Source organism: Uranotaenia lowii, chromosome 2 (assembly GCF_029784155.1).
Source record: "Uranotaenia lowii strain MFRU-FL chromosome 2, ASM2978415v1, whole genome shotgun sequence".
Taxonomy (NCBI): domain Eukaryota; kingdom Metazoa; phylum Arthropoda; class Insecta; order Diptera; family Culicidae; genus Uranotaenia; species Uranotaenia lowii.
Genome location: NC_073692.1, coordinates 11,584,828 through 11,605,970, shown reverse-complemented (window position 1 = coordinate 11,605,970; position 21,143 = coordinate 11,584,828). Strand labels below are relative to the sequence as shown.

At 37.7% G+C, this 21,143-nt stretch overlaps 3 protein-coding genes across 3 annotated transcripts; 1 reads left to right on the top strand and 2 right to left on the bottom strand.

Annotated features, from left to right (window-relative positions):
• Nucleotides 1-8,521: 8,521 nt before the first annotated feature.
• Nucleotides 8,522-9,176, bottom strand: LOC129749379 (titin-like). Its single transcript, XM_055744343.1, has 2 exons — nt 9,131-9,176; nt 8,522-9,073 (listed from the first exon to the last, which is right to left on the bottom strand). The coding sequence occupies exons 1-2, from the start codon at nt 9,134-9,136 to the stop codon at nt 8,522-8,524; spliced, it is 558 nt and encodes a 185-aa protein (XP_055600318.1). The 5' UTR covers nt 9,137-9,176.
• An 8,366-nt stretch (nt 9,177-17,542) lies between these two features.
• LOC129749380 (uncharacterized) lies at nt 17,543-18,186 on the bottom strand. The gene is made up of 2 exons (XM_055744345.1): nt 18,154-18,186; nt 17,543-18,094 (listed from the first exon to the last, which is right to left on the bottom strand). The coding sequence occupies exons 1-2, from the start codon at nt 18,157-18,159 to the stop codon at nt 17,543-17,545; spliced, it is 558 nt and encodes a 185-aa protein (XP_055600320.1). The 5' UTR covers nt 18,160-18,186.
• A 1,232-nt stretch (nt 18,187-19,418) lies between these two features.
• On the top strand, nt 19,419-20,142 carry LOC129749378 (titin-like). The gene is made up of 2 exons (XM_055744342.1): nt 19,419-19,526; nt 19,591-20,142. Exons 1-2 carry the CDS (start codon nt 19,521-19,523, stop codon nt 20,140-20,142), a joined length of 558 nt encoding a protein of 185 aa, XP_055600317.1. The 5' UTR covers nt 19,419-19,520.
• The last annotated feature ends 1,001 nt before the right edge of the window (nt 20,143-21,143 follow it).

Sequence of the window (21,143 nt, the reverse complement as noted above, 5' to 3'; positions counted from 1 at the left end):
ATTCGAAAATACGACACGTGTTGTAAAAAAACTAGAAGGCCACAGATCTTGAAAATGTTTTTGCATGGCAAAATTTTCAAAATGTGCCGAAAGCGTCGATATTTCTACCACTTTTTCCCAACACCAGTGAACCAGCTATAAATAAGAACTGCTGATTAAAGAGTTTATTCAATTTTTGAAGAAATAAAAAACAAAGTAAAATTAATTGTCATGTTTAAAAAACCGTAACCAATCAAAAGCAAACCCTTTTTAAAGTGAAATGAGGATTTTATTATACGATATTCAAAAAGAAAGAAGTTTTCAACTACAGTAATGTCTGTCATATAAGAATGAAGCAGTAGTAATATAAGTCTCATAGTTTTGTTTATTGATGTATGTATGTATGTATGTATGTAGATAATCCACCATGGGTGCACGGATTCACCGCAGTTTCGCCAACGTATGCGCTAAATTGCATTCTTTAGATTATAAGTTCGGCCAATCTTCAATGCAAATTAACACATACCCGACACCATGGCTTCGTGTGAACTGTCATGTAATGAATGAATTTCGTGTATGTGAATGTCTTATTTGTAGAACGAGCAAACAGTTTCGCAACCGTATAAAATTCATAACATTCTCAGTGTTATGAATCTTCGACAGGTATTCCGCATGCGTGTAGATACCTGCCCAGCTGGCAACTAATTGAACGTTCTTATATCATATAATCAATGAATGAAATAGTTATACAACAGAATAAACTCACCTTTATACCCAACTTACCTCAAGACACACTAAGCTTACCTTTAGCTGTAACCGACCTTAATCAGTATCATAGCCATATTTATTTCCGTCTGATCTAAAATGAACAATTTTTGAAGTATTAAAAAATTGCGAGGCAAAATTAGGAAACAAAATATCGAAAATTATAGATTTATTTTAAGTACAAAAAACTAAGAACAGTAAACATGACCACGTCCTACTAATAATAATTCAAGGAAATTGTATTGTTAAAATAAATGAATAAAAAAATTGTTTTAATAATTGTTTACATTTTGTTGGCGATGCACATGCTGTAGGAAAGAAACAATTAAATTACATGGAATTCAGACCTAAATTGCGATATAAATAAATAGTAAGCAGTGAGATTCGAGGAAATAGAATCTGCACAATTTTAATTGTACTAATAACTGAAACTGTAAATTCCATGAATATCTGAAAATAAAAGAATCCGGTGCTGAGGTGAATATTTTTTTTATTATTTTTTATCTACTGTTAATTGATGATTTGTATGTCACTTCAGTTCCGTAAATATGAAAGCATTTGAAAAATTTAAAAAAACAACTGGATATTATGTCGGTGTTACATTTGATGGAAGACAGACAAATAATAAATATAATAATCGCTTATACTTAAATATTTCCTGCAATTCAAGAAGATTATTCAATTTTAATTTTTTTTATTATGGTAATTTTCATTGAAGTAAATTAAATCATATAAAAATATGCCTCTCAATTTAATTTTTATCCAGAGCATATTTGTTTGAATGGAATAATGTAATGTGAATATATTGGATTAAAGAACCATTAGTAAATATTTACATAGATGGAAATTGTATAATAAATGGAGTTACCGATGGCAAATTAAAAACCATTGGTTGTACATATACAAATGTATTAATAAATGATTTTGAAATACCACACAAATTTCAAGCAGTTACAAAGGAATTTCCTATCTTTGCAGATGGAATCCTTGGCCGTGACTTTCTTGTAAACTATGAATGTAACATATGCCTTAGAACATGGTTATTAACTTTCGAATGAAACCATGAGAAATTCGAAATTCCTATTCAAGACAAATGCAAAGAAAATTTTATCATACTTCCACGTTGCCAAAAAGTTAGGCAAATTAAATTGGTAAATATAACAGAAGATAGTGTTATTCTATCCAACGAAATAAAACTAGGAGTGTTTTATTCAAATGCTTTGATTGATAAAAATTATCAATTTTTAAATATAATGAACATTAATGATAGACATGAAACAGTGTCGTTGAACGATTTTTTATCTAAATTCGATAAAGTACAAATCACTAAACAAGAGCAAAAGCAAAAACGCAACAAGGAAACAATAATCAAATTAAAACGCGAGGTAAATACAAACAACGTGCCTACAGAAGCAAAGGCCAAATTAATCGAATTATGCGAAAATTATAATGACATTTTTGCTTTAGAAAATGATACTTTGAGTGCAAATAATTTTTACAAGCAAACAATTAACATGGAAAATAACAGTCCTGTGTACATAAAAAATTATCGTACACCAGAGACATATAAAACCGAAATTGGCAAACAAATTAAGAAGATGCTGGATGCAGAAATCATTCAACATTCAGTTTCTCCTTACAACTCACCAGTACTTCTAGTACCCAAAAAAAACGAATTCCGATGAAAAAAAGTGGCGTTTAGTCATCGATTTAAGCCAACTGAATAAAAAGATCATTGCGGATAAATTTCCTCTACCCCGCATTGATGAAATATTGGATAATTTAGGTAGGGCCAAATACTTTTCAATTTTTTTAGTACCCAAAAAATCGAATTCCGATGAAAAAAAGTGGCGTTTAGTCATCGATTTCTGCCAACTGAATAAAAAGATCATTGCGGATAAATTTCCTCTACTCCGCATTGATGTAATATTGAATAATTTAGGTAGGGCCAAATACTTTTCAACCTTAGATCTGATGTCAGGTTTCCACCAAATTGAACTTGACGAAGATTCTAAGAAATTTACAGGATTTTCAAGTTCATCAGGTCATTATGAATTTAATCGTTTACCTTTTGGACTAAATATTTCACCTAATAGTTTTCAACGTATGATGACTATCGCTTAAAGTGGATTACCACCAGAGTGTGCGTTCGAGTCGCGTAGAGAGCGGCTCGCTGGCGGGTCGTTAAGTTACGCCAGTCTCTAACGGTAGCCTGTGGGGCACCGGGACACACCCAACAGTATCCCAGTCCTTGCTGCGCTAAGCAGGTCACTGGAAAAGTGGACCGTATACTTACCTTGCTACTCGTGGGATTTACAATGAATAACAACATCAGACAAAACAATAGAACGCGGATGGAAGGGAGTGATGCGGAGAGGGACACCTGTCCTAATCCGTTTGGCAGGAGCGGGCTAAGGCGCTCGCCGGTTAGGCAACCCGCTGAGCCGGTGAGGACGCCTGTCGATAGTGGGGAGAGCGGAGACCCCTTCGCTCAGGTTCAGCAGGCAGTCGAGGAACTCCTAAGCTCCCCGGAGCTTTAGGACCCTGAAACCCCTGCTGAACTAGCTGTCGCGATGGCTGGGATGCAAGACCTTGTGGATTGTGTGAGGAAGAAGTCGAACATCCACAAGGAGGTGCGAGAGAAACTTGCAAACATGATGGCTATGTTTGTGAAGGCAAACAAGGCAGTGGTGAGCTTGCTCACTGCTCCGGAGTGCCGGACGAGGACACGTGAAGCGCCAACCGGGTGGCAGACGGTTGAGCGCAAAAGGTGTGGTGGACCCGCAACATTGTATTTATCAATATTACAGTTCGTTTATGCATGCAAAGCATAAACAAACTGTATATCGAACAAAGTCCAATGTGAGGGCTCAGCGCAAGACGCTGACTCCGCACTTTAGGACTGTACTATGTTCGGTCGGTCACCGCACGCATCACTGTAGAGAAAGTAGAAAATAAAGTAGTCTTAAGCGAACCTCTAACCAGTGTAGTCAATTCTTATCACAGCTCCCGGGTAAAAAGTCTAATACCCTAACATGGCGATCCTGCCAGTTTGTGAATAATTAGTGAACCGAAAACAGTTTACACATCGATCGAACCAAGTTAATAACAGTTAAAGAGTTCGCGCGTGAATAAAAGTTTAGAAATTATGGGTTGGTTTTCGGCGGACGAAATCGTCGCCCCAACCGTAAGCAACCAATGTGAAGGCCACCAAACGGCCCAAACGGTAGCAATTTGCGCGCTAGCGTTAGCCGCTTTAAGCTATTTAGCAATCCAAGGGATTGTAAAATTGAATAGGCAGCATATCGAGCGAGTAACAGCTCGAACGGTGCGAATGAACAATTTAAGTGCCGATGTGTAAGAAACAATCGAAAAACATAAAACTTTATCAGTGGACTAATTAAACCAGCAAGAAATTGCTGTGTGAAGTTATTTGCATTCCGGAAGAAATTCGTGAAAAATAAAAAAAGGAAAAACAATATTGGTGATTTTACAACCATGAGTCAGAAGCGGTCAGTCTCTGTTCATAGAGACAGTAGAGCTCTTGGTGGAATACTCCACGGATGTTCCACCAGCAGCCATAATCAAATTTTTGAAAACAAGGTTAGTGGGCGCAGCCCATGGTGCAATCGACAATGCACAATCCGTCAAGGAGGCATTCGATGCACTAAAAGCCAAATTCTCGATCAAAGTAACACCAAGGGCGGTGGAAAAAGAAATGTTGTCTAAGAGACAACAATCCAAGACTATCTCTGACTATGGGTCAGAATTAGAAAAACTATCCGCTAAACTAGCCGCCGCTCACGTCTCAATGGGATTATTGACAGATTTTCCCAGCAGAAATTCCATTTAAAACGCTTTTAAATGGCTCAAAAATAATCAAGTTTTGTTGATTTACAACAGCTGTATCCATTAAATTGCCTTTAGTTTCTTCAAAAAGAGAAGTATTGGACCGAAAACTATCAGAAATTGAAGGAAGATAATGCAGCCCCCTAAATTGCAGATTAGACGAAGTATAAGTTGGAAAAACTGAACAATGTCATAACTGAGAAAGTGTGCACCGGCCGATGAGAGATACCAAGAATAAAGTAGATATTTTTCACACAAAAACAGTAAATTTTTTTTTTTCGTGAATCACCATAAAATTACCTCTATTTCCTTCATAGAAAGTGTTTCGATCAAACGAATGGTTTTTGAGATACACGCATTCGTAACTGTCCCGTTTCTTAATGCACTAACCTTTATTCAAACAAAACCATAAGAACCATATGATGCTTCTTTCATTATTCCTTCTAAAGAAAAATCAAGGCATGCGACGGAAGCCCATTTTAAATTGTTGATCAAAAATCGAGCTGATTTGATTTTTTTTTCGATCACGCTCACCAGGATTTTTTTTTTGAATCCAAATCAAGCTCGAAAAAAATCCGCTCACTGACCATCACGACCAGCTGTGATGATGTGTGAGTATCAGCAAACTTGCTTTGATCGATTTTGGTGCTCGCTTCAATTTCTTTCGAAGGGATTTGATTTCCCTGCTACTATGATTTTGAATAACTGTGAGCGAGTGCAAGAAAACGATCACAAGAATTCAAATCAAGATTTGCAGCCTTGGTGTGAGCTAAAACAGCTTAAAATCACAGCAATAGTAAATCATCTAAATCAATTAGTGAAGATGGGCTGGTTCTCCGCGGACGAAATCGTCGCGCCCACGGTGTCGAGCAGCACGAGTGAAACCACCCATATCGCACAAGCTGTAGCGATTTGCACCATAGCAGCGGTGTTAGTTGGTTATATAATTGTGCGCATTGTCGGCAAGGTTCAACACCAGCACACGGAAAGAATAGCAGAGCGAGCTGCCCGGCGTGTCGTGGCACAAGTGTAGAAAAAAGTGACACAGATAAGCGAATGGAGAAAAGACAGTGATGGACAAAAATTAACAGTTACATCAAAAGTCATAAAAGACGCTAGCTTTAAGTTAACGAATAAAGAAGATGACTGTACCAACCACCAACGAGTTAAGTTCTACGTTCTATCACGTCCCACAAAAGTTCTGTTAAGTCTCATAGTTTTGTTTATTGATTTAAGAAATTTTTCTTCATTTTAAATTTGTTTGTTTGTTTCTTAAATTTGAAATCAAACTTGCTATATTCATTCACAACAACACTTATTTACGACTTCGCTTGTCATGATAAAATAATTATTTTTAAGTTCATCAATGGTTTTAAAGTTTTACGCTGTCCGATAAAAAGATGAATGAGAAATATCTTTCGAAACAGAGTTTTAATCTTTTATGCTTTTAAATATCAGTATACAATGATTTTTTTTTTCATATTACTTCAAAGTCACTCGGAAAAAAATTAAAAAATATAGTCAAAAAAAAAGAAGATGGGGAGGGGAATACTTAGCTTTGCATCATCGATAATTTGAAACTAAGACCTTCTTGGACTGCTATTTCCCATGAATCTCCTGCCAAATGACCAGCAGCTGTTCCGGCAGATAGCCCCATCGTCATCCCGCTTGCAGTCATCGAATAAATCACTACTTTCCAAATCTCCGGAACCCTGAATCCTAAGCGTAATACTGCTTATCGAGGAAACTTCCATTGCGGGTCCATTTTTTGCTTAATTGTTTTCCGTTCAATAACAGTTTATTGTTTATTGTTTATTGTTTATTGTATAAAAATCAACGGATCAAATTTAGATCCTAATGATAACTTAATTATAGGTTACATATATAAATTGACATAAAATCTAAGAACATCTAAGTAAATCTTGACTTGTCCAATATTTTTCTACGGAAAACATTTCTGGGAACGCCGAAGTCAAAGTACTCCGAAAAACGGTTGAAGGTTTTTAGGATGCCTATAAGAGCGCTGTTAGCCCCATAATTATTCAGCCGAACGGGAACATAGAGTTGCAGATTCTGGTTTCTCAATCCTCGCGGTCGCACGTTGAGAGGAATAGCTTCCAGCAGCGAGGGACAGTCAATCCTCGATGTAAGGAGATCCGCAACGACCAAAGCACGTGTAGCGTTTCTTCGGACTTGAAGCGTGTCTAAGTCTATCAGGCGGCAACGATTCTCATAACTGGGCAAACGAAAAGGATCTTGCCAGTTCAGGTGTCGAAGGGCATATCGCATGAAGCGCCGCTGGACAGCCTCGATCCGTTCAACTCCATTCTGGTAGTAAGGGCACCAGACAGCTGAGGCATACTCAAGAACGGAACGGACTATGCTGCAATATAAGCTTTTTAAGCAGTACACATCTTTAAATTCTTTAGCCACGCGAAACAAGAAACCAAGATTTCTGGAGGCTTTGTCTACAACGTAGTTCGTGTGAGTCTTAAACTCAAGCCGTTGATCGAGAATAATACCCAGATCATTGATTTGGTCAACCCGGGAAATTGTTTCATCCCCGAGAATGTACTCAGCATAAAGAGGGTGTCGCTTGCGAGAAAAAGTGATGATCGAGCATTTACTGCGATTTAGCGGTAGACAGTTGTTGTCGCACCAGTCAGCAAAAATGGTGAATTGCCGTTGCAGGAAATCGATGTCGTCTCTATCATTGATGGTGTGATACAGTTTCAAATCATCTGCATAAGCGAGTTTTGGGCCATCGAGAAGCGACAGAACATCATTAAAATAGATGACAAAAATTATTGGTCCTAAATGGCTTCCTTGCGGCACTCCGGAAGAGCCAAGAAACTGTCTCGAGAAGGATTCTCCAGTATGAACGGACAACTTTCGTCCCGTTAAGTAACTCCGAAACCACTCCAGTAATGGTCCACAGAAGCCCAAGCGACCTAGCTTTGCTAGAGCAATCTCGTGGTTTACTTTATCAAATGCAGCAGACAGATCTGTATAAATAGCATCGGTTTGGGTCTTCCTGGCATAGCTTTCTTGTACAAAAGATGTGAACGTCAGTAAATTTGTGGTAGTTGATCGTTTAGGCATGAAACCGTGCTGATCGTTTGAAAAGTGGTGCTTGCAGAATGAAAAAATGGGATCCAACACAACCAGCTCAAACAGTTTTGCAATAGCACACAGAGCTGAGATACCACGGTAGTTGTTAATATCCTTCTTATCTCCCTTTTTGTAAACAGGAAACATATATGCTTCTTTCCACAAAGCGGGGAAGATTGCGCCGTCCAGCGATGCTTGAAATATTTGCCTGATAGGTATTAGCAGATGCGGCATAAACCGTTTCAAAAAAGTGGCTGGTATTCCATCCGGGCCCTTAGAAGTAGAGTTTTTGAGTTTGGCGGTTGCTTTTAAGATAGCTGCATCGTCGACGAGAATACCATTTAGAGAAGAGCCTAGAGGTGAGACATTACTCACAGCCCTGGTCAGTTGTTCTGCAGAGATGGACCCGCTTGTGAAAAGTACCTCATAAGACTTGAAGTGAGGCAATTGGAAACGATCTTCCGGTAAAGAATTGCATTTGGCAGATGGGAAAAACACGTCTTTTTCGAAACACGCCTACTTCACTTCTCCAGTTGGATAACGGAGATTTTTCAAGACAAACGACATTCGCTGATAACTGAAATAATCTTATCAGAAGAATCATCAGAGAAATAATTTCACCAAAATTTGTGGTTTTTAAAGTTATTTTTCAACTTATCAGTTTCTTAAAGCTACGTTTTATTAACAGTTTATCAATTTCGTATTCGTGGATCTTTCACATGAAAAAAATCATGGAAATTTGAAGTCAAAAGCACGAATTCTAATATCTACAAAACGTAGAACCTATATTTAAGTAAATTGGTTTAAAAAAAAAAATTTAAAACAGTCCCCAGCCCTTCTTCTCGTGATGATGTTCCTTAACCTTGATGGTCACCGGAACGTGCTTCTCGACGTAAACTGGCTTCTGGATGTAGACCGGGACGGGTTTCTCGACATGAACTGCGTACGGTTTCGGCACTTCGACGTACTCCTTGTGGACAACTGGCACTTTGACCTCAACTGGGTATGGGACTGGACGATCGACGTGGTATGGAACCTTCTTTTCGACGACATAAGGAATCTTCTTCTCAACGATCACTGGGACCTTCTTCTCGACCTCGACCGGGTAGAGAACCTTCACTGGAACGGCCACATGCTTCTCGACCTCCACTGGGTATGGCACTGGGACTTTCTTGGTGATCGTTGTCACCTTCTTGACTTCCTTGTGACCCAAATGATCGAAGTGATGATGATTGTAGTTGTCCGATTCCACACTGTGATGGTTTTCGTACGATCCAAACTCCCACAGGCCACGTTTGTCCTTCTTGGCGGACTCGTCAACTGCGGCTGCTGATGCAATGGCCAAAGCCATGGACAACACAACGAACACCTTGAAAAAACATTGGACGATAATTTTAAAAAGTTTCAACTCAATTGATTGACTTACCTTCATGATTGAAAACCTACGGATCTGTACTTGTCGGCGACAGAAGAGCTAGAAATCGAATGGATAACAATTGCCATTTTCGGTTCACTTTTAAATGGTTGTTCGGTTATTGATCAAAAGCTATTTTTGGTTTGATTGAACGCATGATGTACTATGGCTACTGATTGGCTCGAGAAGGCGTAAGAAACCGGCTTGAGAAGATTTTTCTTTGAGGATGGAGCAGTAGGCGTAGTTTTTAAAATCGAGAAATATGATTCCTTCTAGTGTTGCGAGTGCAGTATTTGGCTATTGATTCTGTAATGTATATTCAAAATAACGTTACTTGACACTCAAGAAATATAAAATCTGTTAATCAAACATCAGACTTTTAACTGGATGCAGCAAAACTTGTTGTATGTAACGTAAATTGATAAAATTGTGGATTTATAATTTTCAGCAAATGCAACGTTGTAAAATCCTGCCTGATTGAAATCTTGAAGCCACTAATCTAAGCGTTGATTGAATTCTGAAGACATTCTACTGTTGCACAAGGATAACTGAAAAACTATAAACACAACAATGCAAATTTTACTGAATCAAACACGTTTTATGAGTAACCCAAAAAAAACTATATAATTATTTAAAGCATGTTGAAAATGAGATGTTTTGAATTGGAAAATGGTTTGGTTGAACACAAATAAAAAATTAAACGTAAATCAAAAATTCATTTGATTTCAGTTTATTTCGATAATTCTTAACCTATTTCATGAAAATCCGACAGAAACAGTTTTTTTATCTTCAATTCCGGGAACATCTTTTCGAAACTGTTAGATTCCAGCTTTTCGTTTCGAGCACAAGGTTGTTTTTGAATGTTTGGAAACAAGGCCTACTGATGCATCCCAAGGCAGCATCTCAAAGAGACAAAAACGCTGCTTCCTATTTAGACCAATTCGTGAGCTTTTACAGACTCGTTTCCGCACAAAAAAAAACAGTGGCGAAAAACTGTTGAACCATTTTAAAGTGAACAACAGTTTCCATCAGCTATCATTCGAATTCAAACTCTCCAGTGATCATAAGGTTGAGATCAATAGATTTCCAAACATGAAGGTATTATCGTTACACTGCAATCAATTTTTTTTTTTAAATAAATCCAATATTATCAACCTTTTTTTTCTTCAAGGTGTTCGTAGTGTTATCCATGGCTCTGGCCATTGTATCAGCGGCCGCAGTTGACGAGTCCGCCAAGAAAGACAAACGTGGCCTGTGGGAGTTGGGATCGTATGAAAACCATCACGGTCTGGATTCGGACAACTACAATCATCAGCACTTTGATCATCTGGGTCACAAGGAAGTCAAGAAGGTGACAACGATCACCAAGAAAGTTCCAGTGCCATACCCAGTTGAGGTTGAAAAGCATGTGGCCGTTCCAGTGAAGGTTCCTTATCCAGTTGAGGTCGAGAAGAAGGTTCCGGTGATCGTTGAGAAGAAGATCCCTTATGTCGTCGAAAAGAAGGTTCCATACCACGTCGATCGTCCAGTTCCATACCCAGTCGAAGTCAAAGTCCCAGTTGTCCACAAGGAATACGTCGAAGTGCCGGAGGTTAAGGAACATCATCACGAGAAGAAGGGCTGGGGATTGTTCTAAACTGTTGAATTCCGAAATATACCTCGTTTTGTTAAAAGAACTCAGGGTTTTTCAAATTAAGTTTTTATCGATTTTGCACTCTATATCCTTCACCAGATGGAAACCATGCCTGCAACTGGAAGTAAAGTTTTCTGAAACTGTATTAAATCATTTTGGTTATCAGAAGTACCCCAAACAATGTTAAAACAATAGGTTGATCTAATATTTTCCCGAATTTTGCAGTTTAACATTTTTTTGTCGATTCTTTTAATTACCTTATCTAACTGCTATCAATGGACAAGTTTTTATGCTTCAATATCCTATGATTGTTTCTGCATGGTGAAAAACAAATACAATTTCAAATGTTATTTTCAATCAGTCAGAACCTATGAATCAATGTAAACCTCTATTCATAACCCTTGACTTGAATAATATAGTACTAAAGAAAATGTACTTTAAAGATTATCATAGAAGAGTAGGGCTTTCGGCTTTCGCAAGCAGGCTAGAAATAAAAAATCTTAATTCTATTTAGGCACACCCATCATCATTTCTGTACAATTTTGAGGATCTCTTACTTTCAAATGAACCAATAACGACGCCAGCCAAGTCCGTGTAGTCGATAACCCTCCACTTATCTCACGCTGAATGTTTGGGGGTAAAGGTAGTAAAGGTATGGCATGGAAATCACTATGGTAAGTAATGTGGCCATTTGAAACCTAAGCTCCTACACCTCCTGAATTCTATGTTTCCTATTGAAACTCCTAACAACTTCTATGGGGGCCATATAAATATAGAATCCAAAATAGATATAAAGTATGAGCGTAAATGTGAGATATACTGTAGTAGAGTTAAAAAAACGATCACACATATAGGGTCTCAGTGAAACTTAATGTTTCTTTAAAGAGAACTAAAATCTACTTAAGAGTAAAGCGTACATGTTTCAAGAATATAATCCACCTAACATCTTACTAATGCTAACACCTCCAGCCAACAGAAAGAGTGCTGTGTATGCCGTGACCGAGACTCGATCTCATGACCTCTGGCTTAGAAAACTTCAATGCCATCCTCTAGTCCACAGTCGGCGGCAAGTTATGATTATTTACATTAGTCACACTTTAAATTAGAAAAAATAATAATAGTGAATTAGACTAATAAGGCTTAAACCTAATTCAGAGCAATTATGTGTCCCTATCTGAACTTGGCCTCAATTATTGAAGCCTTTGACAAAATTTGTTGGTTGAACCCCAGTCCTCACCGATATAGAAGCGTTTATTCGATTTGTTTAAAATTGGAAGACTTAACTATTCCATGTAAAACAGCAGATTATGTAAAAATTTACACTTTTGATAGTATTTGACAAAATTGCCTGGCTGACATATGAAGCTATTTAATATTCTGGTAAAATTGATCACGCGAAGAGTTCTAATCCGTGAAGAGTTAAAAGAAACTAAAATATCTGTGATAAAAAAAATAGAAACAAACCACTTTTTCTGAATTTACTATGATGATTTCCCACCATGACATTAAAAAACATTGACCATCATTAATTGACCCAGGGCAAGAAATAAAACCAGTGGAATCTCATATTTCGCTCTTCAAAGCACGGGAAACTTATGCAACCTGAGAAAAGTGTTATTGCCATCCGCCTCGCACTCTTGAAAATAATATATTGAATAAAGAAAATACCTACATTTCATTAATTACATTCAACGCGTACGACCTAGAGGCCTCCAACTCAGTACTCACCATTACCAACCCAAGTAACACAGATCAAGCTAACTAGCATTTCGATGTTATATTATGGTTTTATTATGGCTTTTTTTTGTGCAGCTCGTTTTATGATGGTTTTATTATGGTAATGCAAAATGCTTATATTCTTGAATCGACCATCTGTTTTCAGATAGTTTTGAAAACGCTCATAAATCTTCCATTAAACATACTGTTTTAGTTATTTAGAAAAAGTTAGGAATGCTACGTTTAAACTATAATAAAACACAAACTTAAAAGTTTGCTCCAAGCTTTCTTTAGCATGTTCTATAATAGCACTCAGTGCCTGATTATTAAACCGCCATAAAACTTAGTTCTCGATCAAGATGTCAAAACAGGACACGCTTAGATTAGATAGCACATATTTGAATTGGAATTTCCACTTTTACACATTTTTGATAAGTTCTGTGTGTTGATTTTGAGTTAAAATAATAAAAAATTATAAAAATCTATGAAAACTTCGAATTACCGGAAGTGGTATGAATAACTCTACAATATGAGTATTGAGTGAAAGGGTTCAAATAGGAGGAACAAAATTTTTTGCTTGACGCCATCATTAATACAAGATGGCGGCTTCCGCTTCTATTTTCAAAGTTGTAAATAACTGAAAATATCATGAAACCTTACTAATATTGTTATTAGGTGAAAGTAATAAACGAGTAGAAGTCGAACTTCCTTGTCCGTCACCATCTTAAATTCCAAGATGGCGGCTACCACTCAACTTGAAAATACTGTTAATGACTGAAATCGCCACAAACCCTTACAATATGGGTATTAGTTGAAAAAGATGAACCAGTAAAAGTCGAAGTTCGTTATTTGATGCCATCCAAATTCAAGATGGCGGTTTCCGCTGAACTTTAAAATGTTGTATATGACTTATAATCGTATGAAACCCCAATAATAATGGTATTGGGTAAAAGGGCTAAACGAGTAGTAGTCGATTTTCTCTTTTCGCTTTACTCTGAAATGCTGTAGTTAAGTGACCCAAAATCGCACAAAGCAACCACAATACAGACCCCGATCGTTTTTGGCAGCATTCGATTTTGGAAACATCCGATTTTGGCACATGTCCCCAAATCAAACAAATAACAGAAACAACATAACCTTATAGTTTTCGCTTTAATAGGACCAATACAATTAAGACATATTAGCATGATCAGCAATAACATAAATAGCAAATATGGCAAAAAACAAAAACTATCGACAAAACACGAAAAGTGCTAAATGCATCCAAAATATGATAAAAAATGTAGTACTAAGTAAAAAAAAAGTTGGGAAAAAAAATCGTTCGATTTTGACAACACAAAATGTTCGAGCGGGTTGCCAAAAACAATCAGGGTCTGGTTCTTCTAGTTTATCCCTTTCAACGAATATCAATATTGTAAATCAATTTTTAGTCATTTGATGAATTTTAAAGCTCAGTGGAAGCCGTCATCTTGGATTTCAAGATGTCGTTTGATAGAAAACTTCGTCTTTAACTCGTTTGGTCCTTTCACACAATGCCTATATTGTGGGAGTTTCATGCGATTTTCAGTGTTTAACAGCATTTCAAAGTTCAGCGGAAGACGCCATCTTGGATTTCAAGATGGCGTCGAAAAGAAAAAAATCGGCTTCTTCTAGTTTAGCCCTTTAACCCATACCCATATAGTGGTTGTTGAATGCGACTTTTTGTCATTAACAGCATTAAAAGTTAAGCGGATGCCGCCATCTTGGATTTCAAGATGGCGTCTGATAGCGAAATTCAACTTCTACTCGTTTAGCCCTTTCACCCAATACCAATATTGATGGGGTTTAATGCGATTTTAAGTCATTTACAACATTTGAAAGATCAGCGGAAGCCGCCATCTTGGATTTCAAGATGGCGTCAGACAACGAAATTTGACTTCAACTCATTATTTATTCCATGGGTGATTAACAACCAATCCGTTTTTATTTAAAATGTCTGTCCTCATTTACTGTACTAAGGATTAACAACTCAGAAATGAGGAACTTATCCTAAGCGTGTAATTGGTTGGCTTACGAGAGAAACGTCAAATCGAATTGACTAACGCCATGTTGGTTGCAAAATCGAAGGGCACAAAATGACGCCATTTTGATGGATTCACAATGCAAGCATTGAAAAATATTTTTTCAGGCCCATTTTCCATCAATTCCATCACAGATTTGACGAGGCACATTTATTTTAAGATACCATTTCATACAGATTTTACCTAAAATCTTGACTGGCAGTACAAAAGAAGCTCATAATATGGTTAAAACATTTGGTATTTTGGCTATTAATTTTACCAGATCATAAATATCTCAATAATGCAATCATCATTCATCAACCATTATGGTTGCTGGAAAAAATAAAAATAAAACTCCGAGAACTCACAGAATCGAAAAAAACAAAAATTCCTGACATGTTTAATATCAGCCTTTTAAAAGCTTTGGTGACCAACATTGATGACCAACAATGATATGTCATGATGAAGTTTCTAGGGTAGGGCCTAATTTTGGCTTTATTAGAGTCCAGGTGATGTTATAGAATGCGCTTTAGCTTTTTATGAAGATTAATGCTATAGTCCAAACGAAATTTTGCTGACCATAATAAAGCTAAAATTGTTACTTGAGAATAGTCCCAATAGGAATAAAAGAAACCACTCGAAACACAGATCTCCCCAAGAAAAAGAGGTGCTTCCAGCGATAAGGACTAATGGAACTCTTCCCAACCATAATTCAGATAAATTCCTACACTTTTTCTCCCTTGCACTCGTAGAAAAAAGTGAAATAAATAAATTTAGATGTCAACGGAAAAACAAAGGGGACAGCGATAGAAAATAATTGGAATTTCCTCACCAAATCTAAGTAGGCTGCGTAACACTTCAACTGCAAACGAACTCGTTCAATCATGCTTTGAATGGCCTTCATAATTTAATTCGAAGGAATTCGAAATTCAAGAATGTCACAATTCACACACAAAACCAATTAAATTATCAGCTCCTCACTTCCAATATCCAGATCCATTTTCTCGGGTACACCGCTGAAAAACGTCAAGCACATTCCGCGTCAAAAACACACGAACAAGGAGCAAACACGTCTGTATTCGACCCAAAAAATTAATTAAACTGCAAAGCGAAAAACTATGCACTGATTTGCGTTTGAAATGATGGTATCATTGTAGCAGATGACTAAACTTATAAATTAAATCTTTAATCTTTATTCCATTCCGGTTTCAGGTCTTATCAAAGTACTGAAATAACTAGATGAAAGAGTTCAACGATATAGCACTAGCTTAAAATAAAAAAAAGAAATGCTCTACAACTCTTGTTAGATTTTCAAAGGCTTTCGATTGGATAGTAACATGCTTAACTTGTTCGGAAACTGTCCCTAAAGCATAATTTTTCCAAATCCTACCTTCAAGGGCGTTCGCAAGCTTGTTTCCGACATCTTATCAGTTTGCGATTTCTGTTCAGTTCATTTATTTGCTGATGAAGTTCAGATATATTCGTATCAGAAATGATAATTTAAGTCGTTTACAATGATGTTAAAAATTGCAATTCCATCTGCATAGTAAAAAGATCGTATAAAATGTACGTCTCGGTGGCCGAGTGGATAGCGTGGTGACACGGTAATCGCATGGACCACCTGAGGCATGGGTTCGATTCCCATCTTGGTACTGGTGTTAAATGTTAATCTTAAGTTGTCCACGTTTATTCAGTCTGTGAGCCTAAATCGGCTAAGACGGTGTATGTCTTTTAAAATGTCATCTAAGGAAGTTTCAATCTGATTTGATAGAAAGTTCGGCATGTTTGTAAATTTTCAAATGGATAAAAACAGATGGGAATCGAGTAATATTGACCAATGAGAGAACTGGAAAATATTGTCGCTAGCGAGGATTTGAAGGCTATGAGAGCAAAATTTTGCGCTCTTTTGCATTCTTCCGATAGGTACGAATAAGCTGTCGAATAACGCCCAATTGTTGTAGTTTTCGTCGCTAGAGAATTGAAATGCATGTGGAACGTGACTATGCGTGAACAGCATGCGAATATAGCTACAAAAATGTTTGTTTGTGTTTATGTTTTTTTTGTACGCCGTGTCTGTTTTTTCATAATCTGAAATTTGTCACTTTTTAGTGAATTTCGCACTTTTTTATTTTTTTTTATCGAATGTGGAATATAAATACTCATTCAGAAACTTCAGTCTTTATCGAGGAGCAGTAGCTAAAAAGTTGTGTAAAGAATTGACATTTTGCGTTTTTCCACCTCCTCTCCGATTTCCGGCAGCATAATTCTTCAGCGTTTGAAAGGGGAGTTGCTTCCAGACAATCGAAAAAGTTGATAAACTCTCTACTCTTCTCAGCTTACTCCCTCAATCCCGTTTGCCAAAAGCTGCCACTTTGCATTGCATCCAATTTTCCGGTATGGGGTATCGATTGACGACGAGATTGATCCCGGCAGGCATCCATTTCTCGTTTCCTCGTTCCTTCAGTTTTGCAACAACTCGTTTCCAATCCATTTCAAAGATGACACGAACTTTCATCTTTCACTTTTCCTCCCTTCCTGTTTGGAAACTCATCCTTTTTTTTTTGGCTCTGCTTGACGTTTATTGTGCGATGTTCGACAGCCAACGAGGGTGAGTCCGTGAGCCGGTATGTTAATGTTAAGAAAACACATTTAAAATTGTGTCATAATTTTCGTTTCGACATAATCGAAGCATGCCATTGCTGGCAAGCAGCCGGCAAATTATGATGGATTGATTGCTCTTTTGAAGGGTGGGATGATGGTTTTTTTCATGCTTTTCTGAAAATCGTGAACTTGCATTGGTAACTCGGATTGAAGGGGTTTGTTTTGATCAGAAGATTACTCTTGCGGGAGACAAATTGAGCAGCGCATACTAGGATTGATGGAATGGGTAATGTTCATTGAAAGAAGTAGAAAAATTATATCCAATTATTAATTTCATTCTTAAGATTTCAGTTATGAAATTTCTCTGGAAAATAAAAAAAGTGTGGTTTGTGCTTTTTACAAAACAAAATGAAATATATTTCGATCTTCAACAGTTTAGAACAGTCCCCAGCCCTTCTTCTCGTGATGATGTTCCTTAACCTTGATGGTCACCGGAACGTGCTTCTCGACGTAAACTGGCTTCTGGATGTAGACCGGGACGGGTTTTTCGACATGAACCGCGTACGGTTTTGGCACTTCGACGTACTCCTTGTGGACAACTGGCACTTTGACCTCAACTGGGTATGGGACTGGACGATCAACGTGGTATGGAACCTTCTTTTCGACGACATAAGGGATCTTCTTCTCAACGATCACCGGAACCTTCTTCTCGACCTCAACCGGGTAGGGAACCTTCACTGGAACGGCCACATGCTTCTCGACCTCAACTGGGTATGGCACTGGAACTTTCTTGGTGATCGTTGTCACCTTCTTGACTTCCTTGTGACCCAGATGATCGAAGTGATGATGATTGTAGTTGTCCGATTCCAGACCATGATGGTTTTCGAACGTTCCCAATTCCCACAGGCCACGTTTGTCCTTCTTGGCGGATTCGTCAACTGCGGCTGCTGATGCAATGGCCAAAGCCATGGAGAACACTACTAACACCTAAAAACATTGGACGATAATTTCGAAAAGTTTCAATTCAACTCAATTGATTGACTTACCTTCATGATTGAAAACCAACGGATCTCTACTTGTCAGCGTCAGAAGAGCTAGAAATCGAATGGATAACAATTGCCATTTTCGGTTCACTTTTAAATGGTTGTTCGGTTATTGATCAAAAGCTATTTCTGGATCGACTGAGCTCAAGATCACGGCTGCTTATTGGCTTAAGCAGGAAGTCGTTTGTATTTCATTTTTGAAAAATGTTGTGCTTCACTGCTTATTATGATTTCATTAATTTCTTTTATGAACATTGTCCAAAATAGAAAAGTACCAAATTTATAAGTTGAAAAGGCAAAACTTAAAATCGAAAAATCAAAAAAAAAAATTATACATGCATGTTTTGATAAAAAAAAACTTACAATTTCCTCAACGCCAGGTTTGGTTTATTGGCATATGAACATAATCAGCTCATAGGCCGCACCACATCATATTTGGTCCTCTCGAGAGCCAAAAATAACATCAAACATCCACTGACTGGCCAAAGATGCCACCTTCGGGATCACATCCAGAGAACGACTTCCGGATGACGTTTCGTCGATTCTCGTCGTCTTGCTTGCCTCCGGGGCACACAAAAAAAATCAATAAACATTCAATATGCGGCGCGCTGTGTTTGTCTGTGCTGGCTCGTCTTTTTCATTTTCGATAAAGGTACCTACTAGTTTGAAAATGAACTTTTGTCACCAGGTGGTGGGAAGGGATGGATGATATTCGCATGTTTGCGCAAACACACACGTGTGTTTTATTTTTATTCTCCAGTCTTCGGACTCATCTTAGTTGGCGGCGTCGTCGTCAAGGTAAGCACATTTTATCGCCTCGTCCAATGGACTGATGCTTCCGGAAGGAGTTTTTTCTCCTCGTTCTCTTGAAGCCAATTTGATCCCCGGGAACGTTTTGGGGATACACGCTGCTGATAGAACTCTGCCAAGTTTATTTACCACTTCCAGACGTCTTGGTCGTTTGGTGATGCGTCTTTTCTTCCCTCGCTGAACAGGTGTGGATTACGAATTGATCCCCTATTCGAGAGTATTTTTTCATCTTTTATTGATAGCTACGGTAATAATGTCACGTTTCGGGAAGAAGAATTTCGAACCAACATCGTTAAATGTAGGATACAGAGCCATAGGTTGTTTGTGTACATTTTTTCCATAACAAGTCTGAAGAAGGAAAAAAATAATGATGACAACTAAGCCAAAAGCGAAACTGAAACCACTGAAGCAGATCAGTAGGCCGCGAAGAAAATTGTCGACAAATTGAAAACATGCGAGTTCAACAATGTTTCCTCAAATCATATAAAATGCAACCTAAATTTTCGAATCATATCATTCGTTGACGATCTTTCAGTTGAACAATTGTGACTAAATCTATCATGAAGGTGACTTCACTTAAATCAGTTAAACAAAACGAATATAAAAATAAAATATTTAATATTTTTTCAGGTGTTCGTAGTGTTGTCCATGGCCCTGGCCATTGCATCAGCAGCCGCAGTTGACGAGTCCGCCAAGAAGGACAAACGTGACCTGTGGGAGTTGGGATCGTACGAAAACCATCATGGTCTGGAATCGGACAAATATAATCATCATCACTTCGATCATCTGGGTCACAAGGAGGTCAAGAAGGTGACAACGATCACCAAGAATGTACCAGTGCCATACCCAGTTGAGGTCGAGAAGCATGTGGCCGTTCCAGTGAAGGTTCCCTACCCAGTTGAGGTCGAAAAGAAGGTTCCGGTGATCGTTGAGAAGAAAATCCCTTATGTCGTCGAAAAGAAGGTTCCATACCACGTTGATCGTCCAGTTCCATACCCAGTTGAGGTCAAAGTGCCAGTTGTTCACAAGGAGTACGTTGAAGTGCCGAAACCGTACGCAGTTCATGTCGAGAAACCCGTCCCAGTCTACATCCAGAAGCCAGTTTACGTCGAGAAGCACGTTCCCGTGACCATCAAGGTTAAGGAACATCATCACGAGAAGAAGGGCTGGGGATTGTTCTAAACTGTTCAAGATCGAAATATATTTCGTTTTGTTTTGTTAATAGTTAAGTTATTTTTGTTTAGTTTATAGTTTCTCAAGTGGCTAAGTGAAGAATACTCAATGCTACTGAAAATAGTAAGGATAACTGGAGTCTTTACTGAGCCTCGAATATATCCAAACTTATAAATTTTCTCACCAATTTTTGTTTTATAACTTTTTTGAGCTCTCCTATAAGAGCACAGCTGTAAGTTAAGCAGTTTATCTCAAAAAATCTGGTACCGCAATGAAAATCGAAACCCTCAAATTAAAAAAAAAAAAAAACACTGCAGATATGGAAATTGAACCCAGACCTACAATGAACCTGCTGTTATCATCGAATGACGCTCACCACACGGCCACCGAGGCATTGTTCAAAATCTCTATTAAGCGAACAACATACATGGGAGAAATTCTACAAATTAAGAAGGAATAAAAATGTTCCCCAAAAAGCAGGTTTCCGCTAACACTTGTGTTGGGAAAATCTTCCTACAATAAGAATTTTCAACAAAAAATATTCCTTAAAATGTTCACTTCGATTTGGTGGTTGGGAGTTCTCAAGTTTGGAAATTCAAAATTTCCAGTATTCTAAACCAACTTTGTCAACGGCAAGAAGGACTGTTCAGCTAATAACTTAAGGAAATTAAAGATTTTTTTCAGAAGTTCTGAGCAAAGATTTAATTTTTTTTATTAACTTATAAGTATTTTGTCATTCACGAACAGACAGTGCCAGCGAGAGGACGTACTTTGAGGAACGTCCTCGCCAAACGAGAAAAAAAGTATTTTGTATCCAAATAACACCTATCAGAAACATACATATTTTTGTTTCCGTTTGAAATTCCACAGTCACGATTATCCCTCGATATTGAAAAATAATGCAAAAACTAATGAATTGGAATAAATTGCAGAAAAGCTTGTATGCAAACAAAATTGCATACTACATCATTGCACAAAACCTATATTTCAAGTAATTTTTTATCGAAAAC